Source organism: Mesoplodon bidens (genome assembly GCF_964165515.1).
Source record: "Mesoplodon bidens genome assembly, chromosome: 11".
Taxonomy (NCBI): Eukaryota; Metazoa; Chordata; class Mammalia; order Artiodactyla; family Ziphiidae; genus Mesoplodon; species Mesoplodon bidens.
Window position 1 is genome coordinate 2,396,979 of NC_138167.1, and position 24,517 is coordinate 2,421,495.

The 24,517-nt window shown below is 56.9% G+C and overlaps 1 protein-coding gene across 2 annotated transcripts; it reads left to right on the top strand.

Moving 5' to 3' along the window:
• Window positions 1-1,988: 1,988 nt before the first annotated feature.
• Window positions 1,989-24,242, top strand: LOC308624553 (sodium- and chloride-dependent betaine transporter). Of its 2 annotated transcripts, XM_081247867.1 has the most exons (16): window positions 1,989-2,062; window positions 3,760-3,843; window positions 6,020-6,297; window positions 10,435-10,569; window positions 12,095-12,235; window positions 12,982-13,069; window positions 14,073-14,205; window positions 15,593-15,727; window positions 17,016-17,119; window positions 17,373-17,497; window positions 17,833-17,945; window positions 18,353-18,490; window positions 19,256-19,358; window positions 21,239-21,339; window positions 21,772-21,942; window positions 23,121-24,242. In XM_081247867.1, the coding sequence occupies exons 3-16, from the start codon at window positions 6,075-6,077 to the stop codon at window positions 23,262-23,264; spliced, it is 1,854 nt and encodes a 617-aa protein (XP_081103993.1). In that variant the 5' UTR covers window positions 1,989-2,062; window positions 3,760-3,843; window positions 6,020-6,074; the 3' UTR covers window positions 23,265-24,242. The 2 variants fall into 2 exon arrangements, with proteins under 2 accessions (XP_081103993.1, XP_081103994.1); XM_081247868.1 differs by lacking the exons at window positions 21,772-21,942; window positions 23,121-24,242 and adding an exon at window positions 18,937-19,025 and having other exon boundaries at window positions 21,239-21,323.
• Window positions 24,243-24,517: the final 275 nt, after the last annotated feature.

Below are 24,517 nucleotides of genomic sequence, written 5' to 3' on the forward strand. Positions count from 1 at the left end.
GGCCTTCTAAAAGTATGCACGGGTTAGAAGAAGACTGTGGTGAGGAGAATATTCGACGGGTTTCACTGCAGCAAGATAACGGATTCATTATTTCATCTTGACTCTGGGCCCTCCCCAGTATGGAAACAGGCCGGTCTTAGGTAGGCTTTCCAGGTAACTTAGGGGGCCCTACCTGTTGTGAAATGGGGTCTCCTGCCCCCAAGAGTTCACCAGTTGTTCTGAATGCCCAGTGGGGGCTGAAGCTGCGGGGTTGGGTGGGCTTGAGTGAGAGAGTTCGAGTGTTAGAGGGAGCCAAGGTCAAACACGGCAGCTCTTCTCTTGTGAGGTGAAGGGGAGGTGACATGTGTATCCCCAGGTCCTCGCAGAAAACCCCACACACTGTAGACATGGAGTAACAGTTTTGAATGAATGACAGAGCTAGGAAATTCACCCTCTGCCCAGCCTGGTTTTCTTCCCTCTGGCGCCCCGTCCCGGAGAGGCTGGGTCTTCTGTTCTGAGTAGCTGCAGCCAGGTAATCACACGGACTTTGGTGCCCCTCTGCAGCAGAGCTGTACAGTTGACACACGGTGGGGACAGGGACAGGGCATTGCAGCAACTCGATCACCCCATCCCCGCCGAGCACAGGGGAAACAGAGTGTGAATTCTGCCGGGGCCAGCCCTTCTCTGCCCGCCTGGCTTCTGGATTCTTCTGGTTTTCTCTCCACAGGGAGCCTCAGGGAGATGCTGAGAGGGGCCTGGGAGACACTGAGCGGGGGTGCTCGATGGAAAACTACAGACTGAGACTCGCGCTTCACACCCCAGCCCTGCGGGGAAGTTCTAGGACACACAGGGGAAGAACAGGCAAAGGGAAATTTCCCTTTCTCCTCACGGCTTCTCCTCCCACCACCACCTGGGCCCGAAGAAGTGTCTTTATTATCCGGAAGGGGGCACTGTCTGTCCTGAGTGAATGGCCCCGGACGGTCCTGTATGAGCACCGTGAGGACATCTCAGAACCAGCGACGAGGACCCCGTTTTGGAGAAGCTCACCGGGCACGTAGTGGGGACACAGATATTTATTCAACAAGTGCCAGTTCACCACTGATGGCCGTCAGGCAATCAGACAAGTCCCAGCTGTGTGCTTAGTGCCCAGAGGTCCCCAGAGCATCGTCACTGCTGCCTGGGACACTCCAGCATCCCAGCCCCTGCTTCCAGAAGACCCTTCAGCAAACATCACCAAGTGCCCTGAAGCACCGACAACACCCTAAGCAGTCTCCCAGATTGCCTTTAGCCCTCCCAGCAACTCTGTGAAGTAGGTGTTGTCACGCCCCCTTGTCGGGTCGGTAAACAGAGGCTCAGCTGCTTGCCTGGCTGACAGACAAAGGAGGGCGTCAGACCCAGGTCTGTCTACCTGCAAACCTGGGTCCTTTCTAGAGCCTTGAGGTGTGCTCTGGCACCTTCTCTAGGAAAATCCCAAGGAAAGGGGTTGTGGCTGTGGAGGTCCAGAGTCTTGCCTTGAAACCACAGAGGGCAGGTACTTGGTGGAAAAGTCCAGCAGTGATTCACCTCCTCCCATCCCCTCGTCAGCGAGGCCAGTTCCCCTCCCCAAGATCTCAGCTTCCAGCCTGGCTGTTGGTGGTGCCCATCCTACCGCCCCGGTGAGAGAGGGCTGTGCCCACCGGAGGAGAAGGAGCCAGCGCCAGAGGGGGCACGGTGAGAGCGGGGGGGAGGGACAAGGGGCAAAGGCGGGGAGGCGAGGTGGGCGTGAATCTCCGAGCCCAGCTCTGGGGGGTCGTCTTGGGACAGCGCCCGCCCGTGGGGGAGCTCTGGCCGGGAGGGAGGTGGGGAGGCGCTGGGGACAGAGAACTTGACTTCCTGAGCTTGGGTGTTGTAATCCTGGCTCACAAACTTTTGGCCTCAGTCCCTCCTGCTGCTCGTGGTATTTCTCTGCCTCTCCACTTCCCAGTACACCAGCTCACACTCGAGTGTGCACACACACACACACACACACAGTTGCTTTCTGTCTGGGGGTCCCAGGACCACGACTGGATGGGATTCTGAGCTGGGAGGCAGAGAAGGAGCGAAGGTGGGGCACAGTTTCCCTTTCAGGTCGGGTCTCGTAGCGGCTTCCCTGGGACTCTGTTGGGGCTGCGAGGCTCCCGGGACCCGGGGAGCCAGACGGGAGGAGGTGAGCTCCTCGCAGACGGTGCGGGGTGGGTGGCTGGGGGCGACACCTGGGAGGGGGACTGGGTGGCAGTGTGCGTCCGTGCCGTGAGCGGGGCCAGAGGGAAGTCTGGTGTTGGGGAATCTTAGGATAAGGGGGTCACCCCAGCCCCTCTGCAGCATCTGAGCTGCTCAGGGACAAGCCTGGCCAGCAGGAAAGTCCTTAGACGGGGAGGGGGCTGGCTCCAGGGAGCGGGGGAGAGAGGAGCGACCCCCGACCCCGGGGCCGGAGAGGGAGAGGAGAGGGAGACAGACAGCGCCCCGCAGCTGGGAAAGAAGCGGCCAGGAGAGGGGCCAGACCCGTCAGCCTCCCCGCGGGCTCCCAGGAGGAGGAGGCTGAGGGAACACAGGGGTGGGCACGGCAGGACGGCCTGTGCCCCGGGGGGCATCGGGAGTGCAGGCGGCCCATGGGGTGTGAAGGACTCGACGGGGGTCATGTTTTGGTGCCGTGCACACAGGTATGTGTGTGCAAGGGGACGTGACGGGAGCGGCAGCAGCGTGTGTGCTGAACGAGAGCTGGTATGTGGGTGTGCGCTGAAGTGGGGCTGGGACGTCCAGGGCCTGGGCCGCTGCCCCGGGGTGGGGGTGGGGGGCGCGTGAAGGACAGCAGCATTTCCACCTGTGTCCGCTCCTCCGCCTACCTGCCCAGCCCCTGAAAACGGTGAACTGGGGGCTCGTCAGCCTCCTGAAGGTCTCCTTCACGGGCGGCCCTGAGCCCGGCGTGGGTGCGAGTGTCTCTGCTTCTGGAGAGCACTGGCGTGTGGTGAGATCCAGGCCGCCCCACACCCTGCCCCAGCTTGGCAGAGCAGATGGGCAGCAAGGCAGGTGGTGCTAGGGGCTGGAGAGGCGAGCGAGCTGGCGTGCACCCGTGGGACGGTGGAGACTTCTGGAAGTCGTCGTGACTGAGGATAACACTGTGTTTAAGTATTCCTGGCAAACGGGCCGGGGGTAGAAGGGCACAGTAGAGGTGGGGCAGGGAGGGGGGCAGGAGGGTGGGGTGCTGTCCTTTGGCCTTTAACCCCGTCTAACGTGAGTCCCGCTTGCTGCAAGGTAAGCCCGTTGCCCCTTGGCTTGCCGTGGCCCTGGGCCAGCTTCCCTTGTCACAGGCTCTTGCTTTCATTCTGCCATTCCGGATTTTCACTCTCACCCATAACTCATGCTCCTCTCAACAGCCTTTTTGAAAAAGAACAAACTTGTCACGTGAAGGTCAGCTCATCTGTGTTCTCTTCTCCCAAATCCTGCGCCCACCCTGGGCTCTGGGGTTTGCTTCCTCAGCCTGTGTTCCCCTCTGGCTTTCCCTTCATTTACTCCTTTCCCAGGCGGGTCTCCCCACCTCCAGCTGTTGAGGACAACTTGGCCCTGAAACAGCTGCCTCTGGTCTGGGGACAGTTTGGCTTGTCTCCTGGCCACCCCGTTGGTGACCCTATGCTTGGGCCCCGAGCTGGGCTACGCTCTGGCTTGGCGAGCAAAGGCAGTATTTCTCCTTGTCTTTTATGGATCTCATGTGTATACCCTGCCCTCCCAACACCACAGTTGAGTAGGGGTCATTCTCTCTTTCAGGGAGACTTAAAGCCCAGAGAGGAGGTGTGATTTGCCTAAGGTCACACAGCAACGTGGCCGCTCAGCTCCCCAGTTACTGTACTGGTAAGTTTGTTCAAACCATTCAAAAATAGTTTACTGAGCAGCTGGGGGTGTCAGGGCCTGTCCCTTAATCTCTCTGAGCTTCATTTCCTCATTTATAAAATGGAGTTAATAGTAATTCTTCAAAGATTTTTATGAAGATGAAACTTAATAATGCATGTAAGGATGTGTATGTTTTTAGCACAGTGCTGACTCAAATGTCAACCTCTCTTTTTTTTTTAAGCCTTTACTTCAAAGGACAGGGACACAGGGGCTGGTTTCCCGTTTCAATCCTCCCTTTTCTCTGATACCTCTCAATCTTGAGGAGAACAAGTGTTGGACAAGAAATGGAGTAAAGTGGGGTTTTTTTTAATTTTTATTTTTTGTCATTGTTATTGTTTGGGGTTTTTTGGCCATGCTGTGTGGCATGTGGGATCTTAGTTCCCCAGCCAGGGATCGAACCCGTGCCCCCTGCAGTGGAAGTGCAGAGTCTTAACCTCTGGACCGCCAGGGAAGTGCCCGTTAACTTCTACTATTACTAGCCAGGTCTGGACCAGACCCTGGGTCTCCTGTTTGATGCTTCTTCATCCATGTTTTTGAGTCCATTCATTCATTTGATAATGATTCAGGGGCCAGTCCTCAGAGTCCCCCAGCCTCCATTCTGTAGCAATATCCACAGTTGGTTCAGATGTCCCCAGGGGCCAAACTGCCCTGCTTTTTCCACCTGAGGCTTGGTTCTCAAAGCCCCTGGGGTTTGGCTGGTCTCTCTGACCCTGGAGCTCTCTTTCCTTCCCTTCTTCCCCCGCCCCTTCCTTTGTATCAGAGGGTGAGGCCTTTGATTCCACGGGGTGCCTCTCTCCTCGCCTTCCCTCCTGGGCTGATCTTGCCACGGAAGCCTCCGAGTAGGTCCCAGTACCAGAGTTTCACCCCGACATTCTTTCCCATTCCTGGGATAACCTGCACCCTCCAAGTCACCTTCAAAAATTTCCATAACCTCAGATGGCCCTGCCACACCTTTCTAACTGACTTGGGCTTGGGTTGTTGCCTGGGTTAAAAGGACTAACAAGTAAACACAGACTCTTCTTTTAATAAAAAGAATCCCTTGTGTTTCTCTAGAACCTTGGAGAAGCAGAGCCCTTGGTAGCTCCTGGTCTCTTTGGTTCCCCACTGCCCCTTGGAGGCAGAGGCGGGGGGCCTGGGGGAGAGGATCCTTTGGCAGCCCGGCACGTCTTCCTGGCAGAAACAAGAGCGGAGGTGGCGGAGTGTGGGGAGGGGAGGCCAGCAGGGATTCCGGAGAGAGCACACATCCGTCTATCTCCTGGCAGCAGATAAACAGACCACGAGAGGGACAGGGTAGAGCAGAGAGTGGCTGCTCTTCAGGAGGGCAGGGAGTTGGGAAGCGCAGTGACCTGCCGTGGTGACCGGTCACTTCTGGGTCTCCCTCGAGGGGACCACTCGGATCCGGAGGTGAGCGCCCTAGTGAGGATCCCTCTGGTGACCACTTCTGCCACCAGAACCTCCGCCTGCTCTCAGGACAGAGGTTCAAGAACCAGGGTCCCCTCGAAGGCCGCTCCCGTCCCCACCTGGCCTTGTGCCCCACCCTCCTCTGCCCTCCCAATCAGATGCCCGGAGCTAGCTGGCTCCCATGTTTACCCAGAGGCAATCGATCACGCTGGCACAGCTACGAGCACACAGCTGGCCCAGGGAAGACCATGCAGTTACCTGGCCACACCTGCCCTTTGACCTCCTGTTACCCCCACAGCCTTTGATCCCTTCTGGCCTGGAGGCCGGAGACTGGGCGGGTGACACTCACTGGACACTGAGCAGCTGGGCAGAAGGGCCAGCGGGGACGGCAGCTGACTGTAAAGATCAGAAGAGACTTGGAATAGGAGTCCCTGAGCTTGGGTTTCAATCCCGATCTAGTCCTGAATGGTCTCAGGCAAGTCACTTCATCTGTCAAGGCCTGGATTTTTCCATCTGCAAAATGGGCAAACGAAGAACAAACTGCTCCCTGTTTGTTCTCAGAGCTGTGAGAGCAAAGTGTAGCTTTAGGTGCAAATATCATCAAGAATTTGGGAAGAAAATCAATAGTCTGACACTATTCGACAGTATGCCAGCAATAATGAAAGGTTAGGATGGAGAGAGCGGGGGTGACGGGCGTCCTTGGGGCTGTCCAGCTCATTCCTTCTTGTCCCCGCAGGCCACGCCTCTCCTGCCATCCTGCCCACTCCCATCTGTGGCCTCCCAGCCCATCCATGGCTGCAGACGACAGAAAAGTGGCAGTTCCCAAGGATGGGCCTTCTGTGGTCTCCTGGGTCCCTGAGGAGGGAGAGAAGTTGGACCAGGAAGGCAAGGACCAGGTGAAGGATCGGGGCCAGTGGAGCAACAAGATGGAGTTCGTGCTGTCCGTGGCCGGGGAGATCATCGGGCTGGGCAACGTCTGGAGGTTTCCTTACCTCTGCTACAAAAACGGGGGAGGTGAGTTCACTTTGAGGTGGGGAGAGCAGTCCCCCCCTGGGCACCTCCTGCCTGGGCAGTGGAGGGAGGCTGGCAGGGAGCTTGACTCCAGCATCCCCCACCCCGCTGTGAAATGGGGATGTTTCCTCACGGTGAGCTCCTCTCGTCCCTGGCCGCACACAGACCATGGTCCGTGGTTGAAGGATTCAGTCCCTCACTCACCTCACACTCTGGGCCACCCTTGCCAGGCACCGTGCTAGATACAAAGCACAACACACTCCGGGTTACACTCCAGCAAAGAGCAGCAGACCACAGACGAATACGTCCACTGTGGTCTGTCACATGGTGGGGAGCGGACGGGCCAGAAGCAGAGAGGGGAGGAGGGGCGGGGAGGGGCGCGAGATGGGAAACGAGGGGACCAGGAAAGGGTCCGTCCAGGAGGTGGCCTTTGAGCCCAGACTTGAAGGAGGTGAAGGAGCCAGTCTCAAGGATGCAGTTCAAGTGAAGAACATTCCAAACGCAGGGGACGGTAAGGGGGGAATGAGAGGTGGGAGAGGAACCGGAGGTCAGGCTCGGCCCCTCCGGGCCCTGCTCTGAGTGAAATGGGAGCCACTGAGGAATGTTGATCAAAGAAATGACATTATCTTGTCTATGATTTTTTTTTTAACTAAAGAAACAATTTTATATTTTTCAGCACTGGTAGTAAAAATGAGCATGGGCACAGTGGGGAGGGATCAGAGTCAGCTTTGTAAGTGTACAATTAAGTGGTTTTACTATGTTCACAGACTTGTGCAACCATTACCACGACTGATTCTAGAAATTTTCCATTACCCCCCAGAGAAGCCCTGTACCTGTTAGAAGCCACCCCCGAGCCCTCCCCCCACCAGCCCTTGGCAACCACTCATCTACTTCCTGTGGCTGTGGATTTACCTATTTGGAATATTTCACATAAATGGAATAATTCATTTAGATGAGTTTATTTGTGACTGGCCAGATTCATTTTTGCCTTTTGAAAATAACTGTATTCCTCTTGTGGAAATGATATATGTGAATATTAGAAACATTCCAGAAAGGTAAAAAAGAAGGAACATTCCTGTTTAAAAATAACCACTGTTTAGAAAATCCTTCTAAACACAGTTTCTATTTAATTTGACAAATATTTAGTGAACATCTACCACGTGTCTTGCTCTCTATTTTATTTATTTTTTACTTTTTTTTTTTTTTTTTTTTTTTTGCGGTACGCGGGCCTCTCACTGTTGTGGCCTCTCCCGTTGCGGAGCACAGGCTCCGGACGCGCAGGCTCAGAGGCCATGGCTCACGGGCCCAGCCGCTCCGCGGCATGTGGGATCTTCCCGGACCGGGACACGAACCTGTGTCCCCTGCATCGGCAGGCGGACTCTCAACCACTGCGCCACCAGGGAAGCCCTATTTTATTTATTTTTTAAAAAATTTATTTATGTATTTTATTTTCGGCTGCGTTGGGTCTTTGTTTCCGTGCATGGGCTTTCTCTAGTTGTGGCGAGCGGGGGCTACTCTTCGTTGCGGTGCACGGGCTTCTCATTGCGGTGGCTTCTCTCGTTGCAGAGCACGGGCTCTAGGCGTGCAGGCTTCAGTAGTTGCAGCACGTGGGCTCAGTAGTTGTGGCTTGTGGGCCCTAGAGCATAGGCTCAGTAGTTGTGGTGCACGGGCTTAGTTGCTCCACAGCATGTGGGATCTTCCCGGACCAGGGCTCGAACCCGTGTCCCCTGCGTTGGCAGGCGGATTCTTAACCACTGCGCCACCAGGGAAGCCCCTTTTATTCATTTATTTGATGTGGACCGTTTTTTAAAAGTCTTTATTGAATTTGTTACAATATTGCTTCTTTTATTTTATGTTTTGGTTTTTTGGCCACAAGACATGTGGGATCTTAGTTCCCCGACCAGGGATCGAACCTGCACCCCCTGCACTGGAAGGCAAAGTCTTAACCACTGACCACCAGGGAAGTCCCTTGCTCTCTGTTTTAAAACTTGTAGTTCTTACTGCAAATTGCCTAAACCGATGACTCCAAAGAAATAGAAATGGGACTTCCGGGGCAGGCCAGGGCTGGGGTGAGAGCTAACACTGGAGGATGTGGTGGCATATTCTTGCCCCGGCCGCAGTGTCACAGACATAGAGGTGGCTACGACCAAAGATGATCTCGTCAGAGCCCTTGTTCCACAGAGGAGGTCAGGGGCCCAGAGACCTCAGCCACTTGCCTGGGACCACGGAGCTGTTTGGTAGCAGCAGGCCCGGGAAGACTCACCAGTCCTTCTTTGCTCTCATGTGTTGCTATTGGGAGGGCAGATGGTACAAGAGTTTGGGAGGGCAATTTGGTCAAAGACCTTAAAAATGTTCATCCCTGGGACTTCCTTGGAGGTCCAGTGGTTAGGACTCTGCGGCGCTTCCACTGCCATGGGCCCGGGTTCCATCCCTGGTCGGGGAACTAAGATCCCGCATGCCTCGTGGCATGGCCAAAAAAAAAAAAGTTTATTCTGAAAAGGTGGAAACAACCCAAACGTCCATCAGTGGATGAATGGATAAACAAAATGTGACCTATACTGACACTGGATCGTTATTTAGCCTTGGAAAGGAAGGAAATTCTGATACATGCTGCAACATGGATGAAACTTGAAGACATTATGCTAAATAAGTCAGTCACGAAAGAATAAATACTGTAGGATTCCCCTTCCATGAGGTGCCTAGAATGATCAAGTTTGTAGAGACAGAAAGAGGAAGGGTGGGTGCCGGGGCTGGGGGAGGGGGATGGGGAGTGAGTGTTGAAAGGAGACAGTTTCAGTTTGGGAGGATGAGAAAACTCTAGAGACGGATGGTGGTGATGGTTGCACAACAGTGTGAATGAACTGAATGCTGCTGAGCTGTACACTTAAAAATGGTTAAAATAGTAAAAGTTATGTTATGTACATTTTACGACAGAAAAAGCAAAAAAAAAAAAAAAAGGTCCATTTCTCTTGCCCTCTGACTCAGCAGTTCCTCTGCTGGAAGTTTAAACTAAGGAGCAGAGAAGACAAGTGCACGAGGATGTGGGCAACCGTCCTCACCGCAGCAGGAGGATGACCAGAAAGGCCAGCGGGGCTCTGCGTAAGACGGAGCCACACAGCCATTAAAGTGGCGACGCAGATATGGATTGATTGATGTAAAAAGAGGTCCATGATATACATTTTTAAAATGGTTATCAAGTCAAGCATAGTAGGTTCTCATTTTTGCAAAGAAGGAAATATATATGTATGTGTTTGTCAGAAAATTGGAAGGATATACAATGCTTTTTCCTTTCCTTCCCTTTGTACTTTGTTTTTCTACAGAGTAACATGCGTTGCTTGAGAGGCATTATCACATTGCGATTAAGAGCCCAGACTCAGGGTCAGACCACCTGGGTTTGTGCCTTGGTTTCCTCATCTGTAAAATGGAGATGATACCAGTACCTATGGCCTGGGAGGCTGCTTTGTGAGGGTTTTGCTGTTAGTGAAGTATTTAGAAGAGGGCCTCACACACAGAAGCACCAAGGGCCAAGTGTTATGACTGGGTGATGGACAGTAATCTGTGTTCACCCAAGTACATGCTTCCCAGGTGACGGAGGTGGGCGCCCTGGGCTGTAATTTGCTGGGGGTCTTTAGGTCTGCCCTCTGGCTAGCCTCTCATGAGGCTGCTGAAACCACGTCCCCCCTGAGAATTTCCCCTAGCAGAGGAGTGGCCTTTTCTGGGGGGGGGGCCAGTTCAGACCAGAGCCTGAGGGAGGGGAAATACCCTCTGAAAATGATTACAGGGAAAATCATTTTCCCAAGGTGTTTTTGTTTGTTTGTTTTTCTCGAAAACGTAACAAACTTGATGATTTAATAAGCATATCAAATTATACAGAACACGTTTCCGGTTCCAAAAAGAATAAATGGACTAGATTTGTGAAGCACACTGAGAAAATAAATAGGGCATATGTTAGGATCTCCATCTACATTATCATCCATTTCCCTTCGAAGGTCTCTCCTGTGCCGGGTGGGGCGCGGACTGGAAACCTTCCGCAGGGCCCTGCTCACAGACAGGAGGCAGCTGCTGTCTTGGGCCCGGGGGGGCTGCGGAGGGTGGCTGCGGGGTTGGCTGCCGGCTCAGCCCCCTCCTCCTCCTCGGCAGGAGCCTTCTTCTTCCCCTACTTCATCTTCTTCTTCACCTGCGGCATCCCAGTGTTCTTCCTGGAGGTGGCGCTGGGCCAGTACACAAGCCAGGGCAGCATCACAGCCTGGAGGAAGATCTGCCCCCTCCTCCAGGGTGAGTGCCCCCCAGCCCGGCCAGCGCCCTCCCCGCTCCCTTCATCCACCCCGTGCTGAGGGCTGCAGAGGAGCTAGGACGTGTCATCAGGCTTCCTGGGGCCCGAAGCTTCCAGAACCTGGGTGGAAGCAGTCTCGAGGAAGGACGATACAAAATTATAACTAGGCACAACGTTAGGTGCAGAGTCTTGGGAGGGGTCCTTGCCGGTGAGGAACCCTGAAGCTGAGTCTTCACAGCTTCGTGGGAAACGTGCTCCCGAGTGCGTGGCCTGGACCCAGACACGCCTCCGCAGGGTATAATCGTGGTGACGATGGTGATGATGTGCCAGGGCTCACGTCAGCACGTCACGTGCATTTGCGGCCTCACCTAACCCTCCGGTAGTGTCTGCATTACCCCCATAAGATGAGAAAATGAGGCCATTCACTAACCCAGGTGTCCGTGGGTTTGTGCTGTGTCCTGTGTTAGGGACTAAGCTGGTCCCAGCCCCTGCCCTCCCTCTGGGGATCTGTTGGCACTGATGTGAGCAGTGGGGATGTCCTTTTCCACCCTCTGTTCAGTTGATGGGGCCCTGGCGGCCAGTGGGAAACCCAGGGGCCTCCTGGTCCCTGAGCGGTTCCTCGCATGGTTGCGGGGGAGGGAGGACTCCGCCTCGGACGCCAGGCCCTAAGGGGCCGGGCCCAGGACAGGCCTGTCTGGGGGCCGCCAAGCCTCCGCTGGACGGCGTGGACGTGGTGGAACCACGCTGGCTCCTGAGCAGACGGGGAGCCTGACCAGGGGCTGGGCGGCGGGGTACGGCTAGTCTGGTGCTCATCCCTCTTGGGGCGTCAGATGGTTTTGTGGGGTCCTTGGGGGTCCATGTGGGGTCCATGTGGTGATTTGGGGGCTCCCTGTGGGGTCAGAATGGGGACCCTGTGGGGTCTCTGGGATGATTTTCTCGGATCCTTGGGGTCCGTGTGGGTTGTGTGTGGTCCATGTGGAGTCTGTCCTCTGCTTGCTCCCTGGGGTCCACAGCCCCACCGAGGCTGCCCGGGTCCTTGCCTGATGCCCACACACGCGTGGGTTCCCTCCACCCCCCAGAGGCTCGGACGCCTAGTGAGACCCAAACTCAGGAACCTCCTGCCTCTGGCCTCGTGCCTCTGTTCCTCCTGTCCCTTGCGACTTCACAAGTGATGCATGATTGTCACAGAAAAACTAGAAAAACCAGAAAAAGAAAAGAACTTTTAAAAGTGAACTGAAATCGATCACCCAGAGAACCACTTGTTAACTTTTGGATGATGCTCCTTCCAGAGATTCTCTCATGAAAAAAAAATATATATGTTCAGATATATATCATAAAACTGGGAGAATGCCTAGGGTGGTGTTCTGTGACCTGCTTTTCTTACTTAGAAAAATAAGGAGTAAAGGGCCTCTCAGGCCCGTGAATGAGCCCTGCGGTGTCTCTGTGGCCCCTGTCCTTCCAGCAGGGTGGGCGGCTCCCAGGCTGACGCTGGTCTCTGGGACCCTCTTGTTACTCCCCCCCCACAAGGCATTGGCCTGGCATCTGTGGTCATCGAGGCCTATCTGAACGTCTACTACATCATAATCCTCTCCTGGGCCCTCTTCTACCTGTTCAGCTCCTTTACCTCCGAGCTGCCCTGGACTGCCTGCACCCACTCCTGGAACACAGGTACTTGTCGTGTCGGCCCTGGGACGGGGCAGCTGGGGCCGGGCGAACAGTGATGGAGCTCCCGGCAGAACAGCCCCCAAGCCGAGCTGGGTGGGCACAGGTGGCCACTCTGCTGGCCGAGCCCATGTGGGACCTCCAACCAGCCGCTAGGACAGCCGACAACCCGGTGGGATGGTGGGTGACAGGCGGCTGCCAGGCGCTAACACCCCCCAACGTCCCCCCACCGAGCCAGTGTTCACCGCGGGCCTACTGTATGCCAGACCCTCACGACCCGGCGGTGGGCCCAGGTGATTCAGCCTAGCCCGCACCAGTGACAGTCAAGCGCTGGGAACAGACAAGCAGACAGAGCAGTGGCAGATTTCGACGGGTGGCCACAGAAGGATGGGAAGGGGCCTGCGTGAAAACCACTTCCGGCGGGGCCGTCCCGCGAGCCCATCCCCCCATCACTGGGGAGTGAGGTCCACACGTGGGCATGGGGGCCTGGCCTGAGGTCTGGACAGGGTCAGAGGTGTCTGGCAGCGTGGCCAGAGGAGCAGCCAGATTCACCAGGACGAGAGCAGTGTGAGGCACACAGGGACGGGGGCTGGTCACATGAGCCACCCGAGCAGGAACTCCTGATGCTGGAAAGCGGGGGCTCCAGAGGAAGCTCTGGGGACTGGGAATGCGAGGCCAGAGGGGGGCGGACGGGGTGTGAGGGCGCCTCTGCCCGCCTGGCCTGCTGCTGACGCCCCTCTTGTCCCCTTCAGAGCACTGCATGGACTTCCTGAACCGCTCGGCAGCTGGCGCAGCGGCCCCGCCCGTGAACTTCACCTCCCCCATCATGGAATTCTGGGAGTAGGTGCCCGGCCTGGAGGCCGCCTCCCGGGGGCCCCAGGCAGAGGGAATTTGGATGTCTGGGGCCCGGGATTGGGGGTGCAGGTGTACACCTCTCTGTGCGTGCTTTCCAGCACTCACGTCACTAGGAGATGAGGGACCCTCCACACCTACCGTCCACACCCTCACGCTCGCCCCGCATCCACCTGTGTCCACCTGGACTCACAGGCGCGTCCACGTGACTTGCATCGCCCACGTGCCTTCTTTTCGTCACCCACCCGCACCCACACACCCACCTGCATGTAGACAGCCACGGCCAACGGCCAGCGCGAGCTGGGAAGAGTCTGCGCCAGCTCCATGTGCCCTGAGGTCCCGGTGGTGGCTTGAAATTGGCCAAAGTGGGAGTATTTACACCACAGGAACTGGCAAATTTCTACACTCACGCCTGCACCCTCCACACGAGCACTTGCACCCCAGCGTCCACACGTGTCCACCCTTGCACTTATACAAGTCTACCCACCCTCACACTTACCTTGGCCCACACGTACTCACCGACACTCTCCCCGGGGCGCCCTCCCGGCATCCACGCCGTGCTCATGCCCACCGACCCCGGTGCACATGTGTTCCCATCATCCCGGTCACTCTTCACATGCTGACGCACATCCAGCCCCTCTGTCTGCTCCCCGAGCACCTGCCCGTCAACTGCCCGTACGGGTCTCTGCTCCCCACGGGCTCGAGCTCACTCAGACGCTTACTGCCCTCACTCTCTGTCTCTATCTCTCCGACAACAGAGAAAGCTGGATGAGTTAGACAGATACCTTTGGGATTATGTGATTTGGTCGTCTAACGGCCAGGGGCTTAGAGACCACAGGTGGGAACGTGCTGGCCATGGGGCAGGGGAGGGGTGGGGGCAGGGAGGCGTGGACTCTGAGACCCATGGGGTCAGCTCTGAGGATCAGGACACCTGATGACGGAGGCCACTGTCCCCTCGGCCTCACCTGGTTGTGTGTCTCCCCGTCCGCAGGAGACGTGTTCTGGGCATCAGCTCCGGCATCCACGACCTGGGGGCCCTGCGCTGGGAGCTGGCCCTCTGCCTCCTGCTTGCCTGGGTCGTCTGCTACTTCTGCATCTGGAAGGGGGTCAAGTCCACGGGCAAGGTGAGGGGTTCTGGCTCCGGGACCGCTCTCTGTGGCCCCCAGGGTCCACGGGGACACACGTGGCATCCCTCTGGAGACCTGAAAGAGAAAGCAGTGAAAGGGAGAGGCCTGCTGAGAACAGCGGACATCGCAGGAAGGCAGGGTTTAGCTCAACACAAGGGAAGGCTTTCTTTTTGGGTATGACTTTGAAAGGCCTGTTTATGTAAGTGACATGCAGAGCAAGATAAGAACCATGAAAGTCCCAGTGTCAGAGCTGAGCCACCAGCGGGCTGGAGGGGTGTCTGCTCATCCCTGTCAGCATTTTGCTGGTTGGCTTCTAGCTCCCTTTATGTGTGTGTGTGTGTGTGTGTGTGTGTGTTGTGTGAATATTGCACAATCAGGATCACACACTCGTATGACGTGCTTGTCTTGTTTAACAACACACCAAGACCACGTCTAGGATGAAGTGGCAAACAGAACAGTCTTTGAGGTGGTGGGTTTCCAACCTCTGAAGGAGCTCAAGCTGAGGATGGACAAAGTGGCCTGTTGTGTGTACAGAGTTCACACTGGAGCATCATTTCCAACCCAGGGAGTCTGACACTGATGCTCCACGCTTGTTACAGCCGGGAACAGACAGGGTCCCACCTTCTCTGATTAACCCCCTCCCAAAGCAGCCTCCCTCTTCCACGGATTGTTATAATAATGATAACATAAAAATAGTAACGACACGCACAGTGCCGCCCTCTCGGGGAAGGGGCAAGTGGAGCCCCCCTGTGCGTCTCCCGTCCCCCAGAGCTCAGGCCACTCCTGCTCCCCAACCTTAAGCCTGGAAAAGTTCAGTCTAAATTTCCCCACTGATCACTGTACAAATCTGCTCACCTTCCTCCTGGGCGGGGGAGTCCCACCCTTTTCAGGGGGCAAGGGGCGGGCAAACAACCAGGATAAGGGATTAAGAGAGACCAGAATCTGGATTCAAAAAGAGTTCTTGAGGGCTTCCCTGGTGGCGCAGTGGTTGAGAGTCCGCCTGCCGATGCAGGGGACATGGGTTCGTGCCCCGGTCCGGGAGGATCCCACATGCCGCGGAGTGGCTGGGCCCGTGAGCCATGGCCGCTGAGCCTGCGCATCCGGAGCCTGTGCTCCACAACAGGAGAGGCCACAACAGTGAGAGGCCCGCGTACCGCAAAAAAAAAAAAAAGAGTTCTTGAAATGTTACGGGTGGAAACTCATACCCCTCCCTGTCCTTCCTCCTGTCCCTTTGCCCTGCTGATGTGTGTCTCATCCTCTGCTGGGGAGCCCCAGACACTCCAGAATGTGTAAAGGAAGGGGTGGGAAGTTTCCTGTGCTCACCCCTCCTCCAAGGCGGCCCGTGCTGCCTGAGGAAGGGTGACCTTGGTCTTCTCCCCTCCAGGTTGTCTACTTCACAGCCACGTTCCCCTACCTGATGCTGGTCATCCTACTGATCCGAGGCATCACCCTGCCCGGAGCCTACGAGGGCATCATCTACTATCTAAAACCAGATTTGCTTCGGCTCAAGGACCCCCAGGTAGGAACCTCACTGGGGACCGTTTCCCAGTCATCTCCCGCCCCAAACCAGATCTGGACTTTTGAAAACCTTTGATTGCTTTTCGCTGTTTAGAGGCAATATGTGCCCACTGGAGGAAAAAGTAGATAATATAGAAGAAAATAATGAAAAAGGAACTAGAAACCTCTCGTAACCCCACCACTCAGCTATAACCTCTGTTAGCATTTTAGTATATTTCCTTCCAATTTTTTTTTCTAGCTGGTGTGTGTGTGTGTGTGTGTGTGTTTTCACATAGTTGAGATAATTATACGTGGAGATACATATATTTTCACTTATAGTGTAAGCATCTTCCTTGTTATTAAATCCATTTGTAAATGTCATTTTATCATTTGCATAATGTTTCCTCCGTCCCCCATCCATCCGCTCACTCATCCAGCCAGGATGTACTGTGGTCCCAGAAGTCCAGGTACCTCTCTAGAGCTGGTGTGGGCAGTGGGTGGACAGACCCGGCCATATGACCTCTGCGCATCCACACCTGGGGCAGGTGTCGGCTTTTACTCAGTTCTTCCCCGTTCCTGCACATTTAGGTCATGTATTTTTTTTTTTTATGATTGTACAGACAGCTGCAATGAACACCTTGTGTTTAAATCTTTGACCACATCTCTGATTATTTCCTGACAGTAGTCAGACGTAGAAGTGAGATTACTAAGTCAGGGAGTACGCACCTTTTAAGGCTCTTGACATGTGCTGTGGACTTTGACCGCCCATGTTGGTGGGTACCCTTCCTTCTGCAGGCCCATGAGAGATTCAAGTAGAATTTATTTTAACCTTTGACAGGTCAAAGTAGTAGCATGTTGCCATTTTAATTTTTTTTTTTTACTAGTGTGAGGTTGGACATTTTCCCCATCTGGACTTGTCTGAGCACATTCTTTGCCCCTCCCCTCCCACTCCCCCCCGTGGAGTCCTGGTGTCTTCTCTCTATATTTGAAGGCCGTGGCCTCCGCCCACCATGGCCGCCTGGGGGCACGTGCAGGTTGAGGGCGGCCAGGGCCTCAGTTCCGCCCTGCAGACAGGCCTCTCCTCTGGTTCACTGTCTGTGGTGAACCAACTAGAAGTTACAGTCACGCGCACCTACGTGGTGCCTGCTGCGTGCCCAGGGGAAGAGGAGGATGCGTTAGTGGGCGTGGGCTGTACTGTGGGCGCTGTGGGGACGGAGGGGCCGCTGGTTGTGGAGGTGCGGGGCGGTCACTGCTCCAGGCCCTGGCGGGCTCCCCCCATCCTCCCACCGCTGCCTCGGGGTCTCCTGCAGGTGTGGATGGACGCGGGCACCCAGATCTTCTTCTCTTTCGCCATCTGCCAGGGGTGCCTGACGGCCCTGGGCAGCTACAACAAGTACCACAACAACTGCTACAGGTGAGCGGGGCGCAGGGTCCTGGGAGGGGGCCTTCCTCCTTTGTGAGCAGGGGCCCGAAGCTGTGCAAAACCGACACTGTGGGCCCCTTTCCAGACCTGGTCTTTCTCCCTCCCTTTCTTCTCTTCACCTTCTGGTACCTGGTCTTGGGCTCCTTCCCCCCACGTCCTTTCCTCTCTCCTCTTTACCGTCACCGTCTTTGGATGTCCCCACACGATGGGTTTCTTTCTCCCTTTTCCTTCCCATTTTCTGCAGGGACAGCATCGCCCTCTGCTTCCTGAACAGCGCCACCAGCTTCGTGGCCGGGTTTGTGGTCTTCTCCATCCTGGGCTTCATGTCCCAGGAGCAGGGGGTGCCCATCTCTGAGGTGGCCGAGTCAGGTGGGTGCTGCTTTGCTGCCTGGGGCCGGGGAGAAGGAGGGGCAGGAGACAGGAGGGCAGGGGTCCCAGAAGCTGGGTACTGTAGGAACCTTTCAGTATCAGGCGGCCGTGCTGGACACGGAGCAGAACCCCAAAACCAGGGGAGGGAGGAGGGAGGCGGGGACGGATGGGAGGACGGACGCACGAGTGGAAAGCGTGCTCCCCAGAGCAGTGGACGGGTCAGCCGGCCCTCGGGAACCAGCGTGCGCGCGCACGCACGCAGGCGCGCACGCACGCAGGCGCACACACGCGCGCGAACCCAGGGGCGGGCCCCTGACGGCGTGTGTGCCCGGCAGGCCCCGGTCTGGCCTTCATCGCCTTCCCCAAGGCTGTGAGCATGATGCCCCTGTCCCAGCTGTGGTCCTGCCTCTTCTTCATCATGCTCATCTTCCTCGGGCTGGACAGCCAGGTTCGCGCCCGCCCCCGCCCTGCGACCCCCTTACCAGCTTCTGCGTCCGCCGCCATAACCTCCGAGACCTCGCTGTCCCCCGGCCCGACTTCCCAGCCCTGGCCCCGGCCTCCGGGGCCTGTCCTTGAGGCTGGTCGGGGGACGCCCGGCCTCCTCTTCCGGGAGGGGCCACCTGCTTTGCTCCCCCAGGCCCGACCCTTGCGCAGATGCGGACGCGCCCTCCCAAACCTTGGGGCCGCCCAGCCCCGCCCAGCCAGCCCTCGCGGCCAGGACCTTCCGTGGTGGAGACATGGCTGAGGCAGGGTTGGCCCCACCCCAGTTCTGGGCCCCCTGCGCTCTGTGGGCCAGCGTGGGGCTGGGGAGCGAGGAGGCAGCGGCCCCTCTTACCAGCCCCCTCCGGCCCACAGTTTGTCTGTGTGGAGTGCCTGGTGACAGCCTCCGTGGACATGTTCCCCAGGCAGCTCCGGAAGAGCGGGCGGCGGGAGCTCCTGATCCTCGCCGTCGCGGTCCTGTGCTACTTGATCGGGCTCTTCCTGGTCACTGAGGTGAGTGGCGGGGGCGGCCTGCAGGCTGGCGGCCCCCTGACCCTCTCAGAGCCGCTTTCCCCTCGCCCGCCCAGCCCTTCGCTGCGAGGTTGGAGGGACCACGTGGCGGAACCTTCTTGTGTTGGTTCCCTCTCCTTTGGTTTCAGGTGACAGAAACCAAACAAGCTGGCTTAAGCAGGAAGGTGAAGTTTTTTGGTTAGGAAACAGAAAAGTCTAGAGATGCTTCGGTTTCAGGCACGGTTGGATCCAGCAGCTCCAATGACATCATCAGGGATGCTCCCCTCTATCTCCTGGCTCCCCTTTCCTCTGGTGGTGTCATTCTTGGGCAGATTTCCCTCCTGGGATGTTACAGACAGCGCTGGGCAGCTTCAGGGTTCCCTTGTACCACCACCAACCCCGGGGGGATAGGGCCCTTTCCCTGAGAATTGGCCATTGCTCTTCCTTAGGCCTGGAGCAGGGAGGGGCGCACACTCAGAGTGAGGTGGCCGCAACTCGGCAACTTCCGGAAGGTGGGATGCTGGACAGACAGCACAGTGTACGTGCACCACAGTCCCCGGGGGTCCTCACAGATGCCAGAGATGTTGTCAAATGAGGGCCGGGAGGCTGGGAGTCAGGGACAGGCGGGGCACACTCTTCTTAGCTGCCAGGGATGAGTTCCCTGGACCGGGCAGGGTGGCATCCCCGATGGGCTTCTGTCATCTCGTGTGGGCTGGGGCGTGTCCCCTGCCCCCCGGCCGAGGTCTCACTCTGACCCCTGCCCCACAGGGCGGGATGTACATCTTCCAGCTGTTTGATTATTACGCCTGCAGTGGCACGTGCCTGCTGTTCCTTTCCGTGTTTGAAGTGATCTGCATCGGCTGGGTGTATGGTAAGTGGGTGCGTGGGGGAGGCTTGGGGCCACGCGAAGGGCAGGATCTGCCCAGGGTGAGGACGGGCCCGCCGGTCTCTGCAGGTCTTTGTGCTGCTGTCCTGGTCCTTTTTACTTGAGAGGTTTAGCCGTTGCTGGGAACCCAGGTGTTTCTCATTACGGCAGTGGAGCTGGGCTAATGACAACGGAGTTCTTTGAATAGTGAGAATAATTATAAATAACTGTGCACAGCTTTCTGGATGCAGAGGCTGTTGGAGGCCTTCTCCCATGGGAATCCTAGTCAAAAGGGACCTCCGGGGCCACTTAGTCTGATCCTTCAGAGATTCCCACGTGCGCTTTCAAAGTCATCTCCCAGGCTTTGCTTGAACACTTCCACGGACAGGAAGCTCATCCCTGCGTTTTTGACGTAGCCTTTTCTGTTGTCGTGGTCGTGCATTTCTTTCTGATACTTTGGTGAATTCTGGCTTCCACTGACTCCCACCAACAGCCCCGCCCCCTCGGCACTGAGAAGTCAGCCGGTGCTGCTGACCACGTGGTATCCAGGCTGTTACCGTGCCTGATGAAGGCGGCGGCCTGGGGTGAGGTTAGGGGAGGAGCCTTTATGTTCCGAGCACTGCACGGCTGAGTGCCGAGTGCTGTCTCGTAATCTGCACCACAGCCCTTTACGGGGGAAACCGAGGCTCAGAGAGGTTGGGTCCCTTGCCTAAGCTCACACAGCGGGCAAGTGGAGGCGCCGTCATCATGCGCAGGTCCCTCTGGCTCCACTGCACCAGTTGGGGGAACGGATTGCCAGTGTGCCAAGGCTCAGGGCAGAGAGGGTGCGTGGGTGCCACGCAGCAGGGCCTCAGGACGAGCCGCGAACAGGAAGGGTTCATCTCACTACCCTAGGCTTTCCTCGTTGACGTCCCTCCATCCCCACGCGTCTCCTACCTTTTCGCTCTGATTTCCCCACTGCTTTTCTCTCTTTTTTTTTTTTTACATCTTTATTGGAGTATAATTGCTTTACAATGGTGTGTTAGTTTCTGCTGTATAACAAAGTGAATCAGTCATACATATACATATGTTCCCATATCTTCCCTCTTGCGTCTCCCTCCCTCCCACCCTCCCTATCCCACCCCTCCAGGCTGTCACAAAGCACCGAGCTGATCTCCCTGTGCTACGCGGCTGCTTGCCACTAGCTATATTTCAACACTTGTTCTCAGAGAGGATCTGACAAACTCGATCACAGCGAGGTGTAAACGGCTGATAATATGTTACACCTACAGCAGCGGTATCTGCTTTTCACCTGGGGGGGATGTTAAGAAGCCAAAGGGACGACTGTCTAGCAGTGGCATTTCGAAGTGTTCCTTTTGTGGTGGTGAAGGGGTGGCTAGTCAGTGGCTCTTTACTTCTTAGAAGGTGGAGCAAACGTGGAAACCTAAGGACGTTAAACCAAGGGCAAGAGGCAGCGTTTCCATGGCCACAGCCCAGGACCCTTCTGTGCTTCACTGGGAGCACAGAGGGGCCCCCTGGAGTCTGGGGTGCAGGTGCCGCCCCCGCCCCGCAGGGCTCAGCGCTGGGCTCGAGCATCAGCTCCCTTGGTGTTTTGCTATTTTTACTTGAAGCCGAGTTCACCTCTGCGACGCAGTAAGCACGTGTGTAGCCGCTGAGCCCCGTTTTGGCTCACAGCCTCCTCTGTGTTAGGACTCGGGTCTTCATCCGTAGACCTGAGAGCAGAGAGACACTGGGAGGTTAGGGGCTGTCTGTTGGTGGCGGCCTCCCCCGCTCCAGTGTCACTCACGTGTCCAGATCCCGTTTCCCCCCCACGGTGCGGGGAGGAGGACGAACCCACCCGCCGTCCCCTTCCTGTCCTCACACTCTCCCCCCACCCGCCTGGTCAGGGGCTGACCGTTTCTATGACAACGTGGAGGACATGATTGGCTACCGGCCGTGGCCCCTGGTGAAGATCTCCTGGCTCTTCCTGACCCCGGGCCTTTGCCTGGTATGTGCCCTCCAGCACCACCACCCCCATCTCCTCCTGCCTCTAGCCGTCTGGGGAGGTGAGGGGCACAGGCGGAGTTCTGGGGCTCCTTCCTGCCTGCGCAGTTACCTGCAGGGGCTGCTCCGTGCCCTCTTATGTGCTGGTTCCCCTCCCCCCTTTTCTCGGCCATCTCTTTGCTTTACCAGCACTACCATCTGGTCTAGTTCCTGCTCCATCCCTTCCTCCCCGGCACCTCCATCCGTCTGTCTGCCTGCGTGATCTCCCAACTGTTGGTCTCCCCTCCCTGCCTTCTGAGCCCACGGTCTGTGATGGCCTCTGCTCTCCATCTCTAGAGGCCCCACTGTGTTGATATTTAACTGTGCTCCGTCCCAAGGAGAGGGTTTCACGGGCTCCCTCCCACATCTGCGTCGGCCCCTCCCGCTGTCTTTCTAGGCCACTTTCCTCTTCTCCTTGAGCAAGTACACACCTCTCAGATACAACAACGTCTACGTGTACCCGGCCTGGGGATACTCCATCGGCTGGCTCCTGGCTGGCTCCTCCATGAGCTGCGTCCCAGTCTTCATCTTCGTCGCCCTCCTGAAGACCCAGGGTTCCTTCAGGAAGGTAGGGGCTGGGGAAGTGGCACATCAAAGGAGCGCACCGAAGGGGCTGGACTCTGGGCAGGACACCACGGCCAGGCCAGCTCTGGGTGCGGGGCTGCCCTTTGGTCTAAGGGAATCTTAAGGAGAGGGTCTTTGAAGAAGGGCTTCCTTTTCAGAAATGTTCAAGAGTCCTAGAGTCCTAGACCTCCAGAATCTGACCTCCAGCAGATCCTCTGGGCAGGCTGACCAAGGGCAGCTGTCAAAGGGTTAAGGGGGAAAGTAAGTCACAAGCAAGAGCACAAGGTGCCAGATGCAGGGGGTTGCAGACCACAGGTTCCTGCTCATGGAAACTGGCGACCAGCCGTCACGGTTCATCCACACAGGCTCCCAGCGTCTCTCCTCCTCTCAACCCTGCCTGCGAACCATATGCAAAAGGCTCCCTGTTTAGGGTTCGGGACTTGTCTTCCTGGAAAGGATAGAGCCAGTGTCCCACAAAGACATTACATTTGTGGAAATCTATCTCGCCCACAAGTCACAGAAAACCCAACGTGCAATAAGCAAACGGGCTTAGTTTCTTCTCACTTATCAAGAAGACCAGAGACAGGGGCTCCTGGCATTAGGTTCAGCTGCTTAAAGAGGCTGTTAGGGACCAGACGCTTCCTCTATTCCTGGACTTCCATCCTGGTCATGTTGCCTCTTCATCATCATGCTTATCACCGCATGGTCACAAGAAGGTTGCCATGATTCCAGTCATCACGTCTGCATTCAAAGCCAGAAGGAGATGGCACCGATAACAGTAGTAATCGTAGGACTACTACTAGGAAGAACAATAACAGACGCTTCCTGAGCATCTGATAATAGCAGTAAGAATAGTAACCACAAGAACAAACTAGACACTCGCTGATCACTTACCCCTGTGCCAGGCACTGTTCTCTGAGGTGTGAGCTGTCATCTTACAGACGAGGCACAGTGTGGTTCAGTGGGTCGCCTACGACCGCACAGGCGTCAGTAACAGCGCCAGGATGGGAGCCAGGCGGTTCCCACGCTCAGTCACGTGGTACTACCTCTTCTCGCTCCTCGAGCTCTGTGCCCTTTCGCTCACTCACGCTGAGCTGTGTGCTGAGCCCTGGGGACACAGGCACGAGGACACGTCTTTGCCTCTCTTGCCACCGGCACCACTGACTCCCCTTCTCCCCACAGCGCCTGCGGCAGCTCGTCACCCCTGACCCCAGTCTGCCACAGCCCAAGCAACACCTGTGTCTGGATGGTGGCAGTGGCCGGGACTGCGGGCCCTCCCCAATGAAGGCGGGTCTCATGGCTGGGGAGAAGGAGACGCACTTGTAGGATGTGGCCGGAAACCAGGTGGCTACTGAGCCAGGAAGCTGGGTCAGGGCCCCCGTGCCCCACGGCGGACAGCCTTCACCTCTTCCCCCTCCCGCAGCCCTGCCGAGAAGCTCTGTGATGTCCGTGGGCAGCCCCTCCCCGTGGGCTAGAGACGGTGCCGCCGGAGCCTGCCGTGCCTGTTGGAACACCCTGTCTTATCTGTGAAGGAGGTGGTCTTTCCGGAGCCCACCGTCTGGTTAGAACAACTGCAGTGTGCTACAGCGGACCACCCACTGTAGGGAGGCTTCCTCTTAGCACTTAGGACCCCTGTGCTTGGGGAGGGTAGCGCCCACGGAGATGCACGCCATGTTGCATGTGACAACTGAACACCCCACGCTGGGTCCTGACGCGCCACTGGAGGCCTCCCTCACCTGGCTTAGTGTCCTGGAGCCCGCAGGAAGGAACCAGAGAAACGGCCGCCGTTGTCTTGCCTTTTCCCAGAGGCGGTGTCCCAAGGTGTCCCCAGCTCCAGCCCTAGTTCCACGCCCGCCTTGCAGTGGTGTCCTCAACGCACAGAGCATTGGGGTGGCAGGGGCTCAGGATGGCTCCCGCACTTAGCAAATAGGCACGACCACGGGCCTGCACCCAGGACAGACATGGCTAGTCGGTCACAGGTTCTTCCCCAGCTGACGCCTTCTGAAGACAGTGCCCCTGGCAGCTCCGTTTGCCATCCTGCCTTTGTCCCGACCCCGACTTCATGGATGAGGAAACTGAGGAACCCAAGGGACAAAATGACTTTTCGAGTTCTTGAAGCTCCTCGGGGCCAGAGACACGACTAAAGCCGGGTGTCCTGCTCTCAGGCCGGTGACCCTCCCACTGCCCCCTCCTGCCTTGTTAACAAGCACCCATGGATCGCCTGCCGTGTGTGCCAGCCTTCTTTCTGTTCGTTGTGGTTCTTGGGGTGGGAGGGAGAGAGTCCCCTCTGGGGGCGGGATGTGAGCAGCCCGCCCAGATTGGCAGCCCTACCCTGGCAGCTCCTCCACGAGCCCGTACCCCTCGGACCAGATTTCCTCCCTGGACTTTGGTCTTCTTCCCACTTTCTACTTCCCCTCCCCCAGGGTTTGCCTGGGCATCTGGGAGAGCCACCCCCTGACTCCCACGGAGAGAGGTGTGGGGTGCTTCTCTCCCCAGGCCCCTGCCAAACCGCGCCAGAGCCTTCCCTGGCTGGGGAAGGCTTCCTGGAGGAGGCTCTGTGGTCTTGTGTTCCAACGGCA

What these genes read in the sequence shown, in the direction of transcription:
- LOC308624553 (XM_081247867.1), top strand. Translation starts at nt 6,075, where the DNA reads ATGGCTGCAGACGACAGAAAAGTGGCAGTTCCCAAGGATGGGCCTTCT. An exon ending in TACCACAACAACTGCTACAG is followed by an intron (nt 17,120 to 17,372) that starts GTGAGCGGGGCG and finishes CATTTTCTGCAG; the next exon opens with GGACAGCATCGCCCTCTGCT. An exon ending in GGCTCTTCCTGGTCACTGAG is followed by an intron (nt 18,491 to 19,255) that starts GTGAGTGGCGGG and finishes CCTGCCCCACAG; the next exon opens with GGCGGGATGTACATCTTCCA.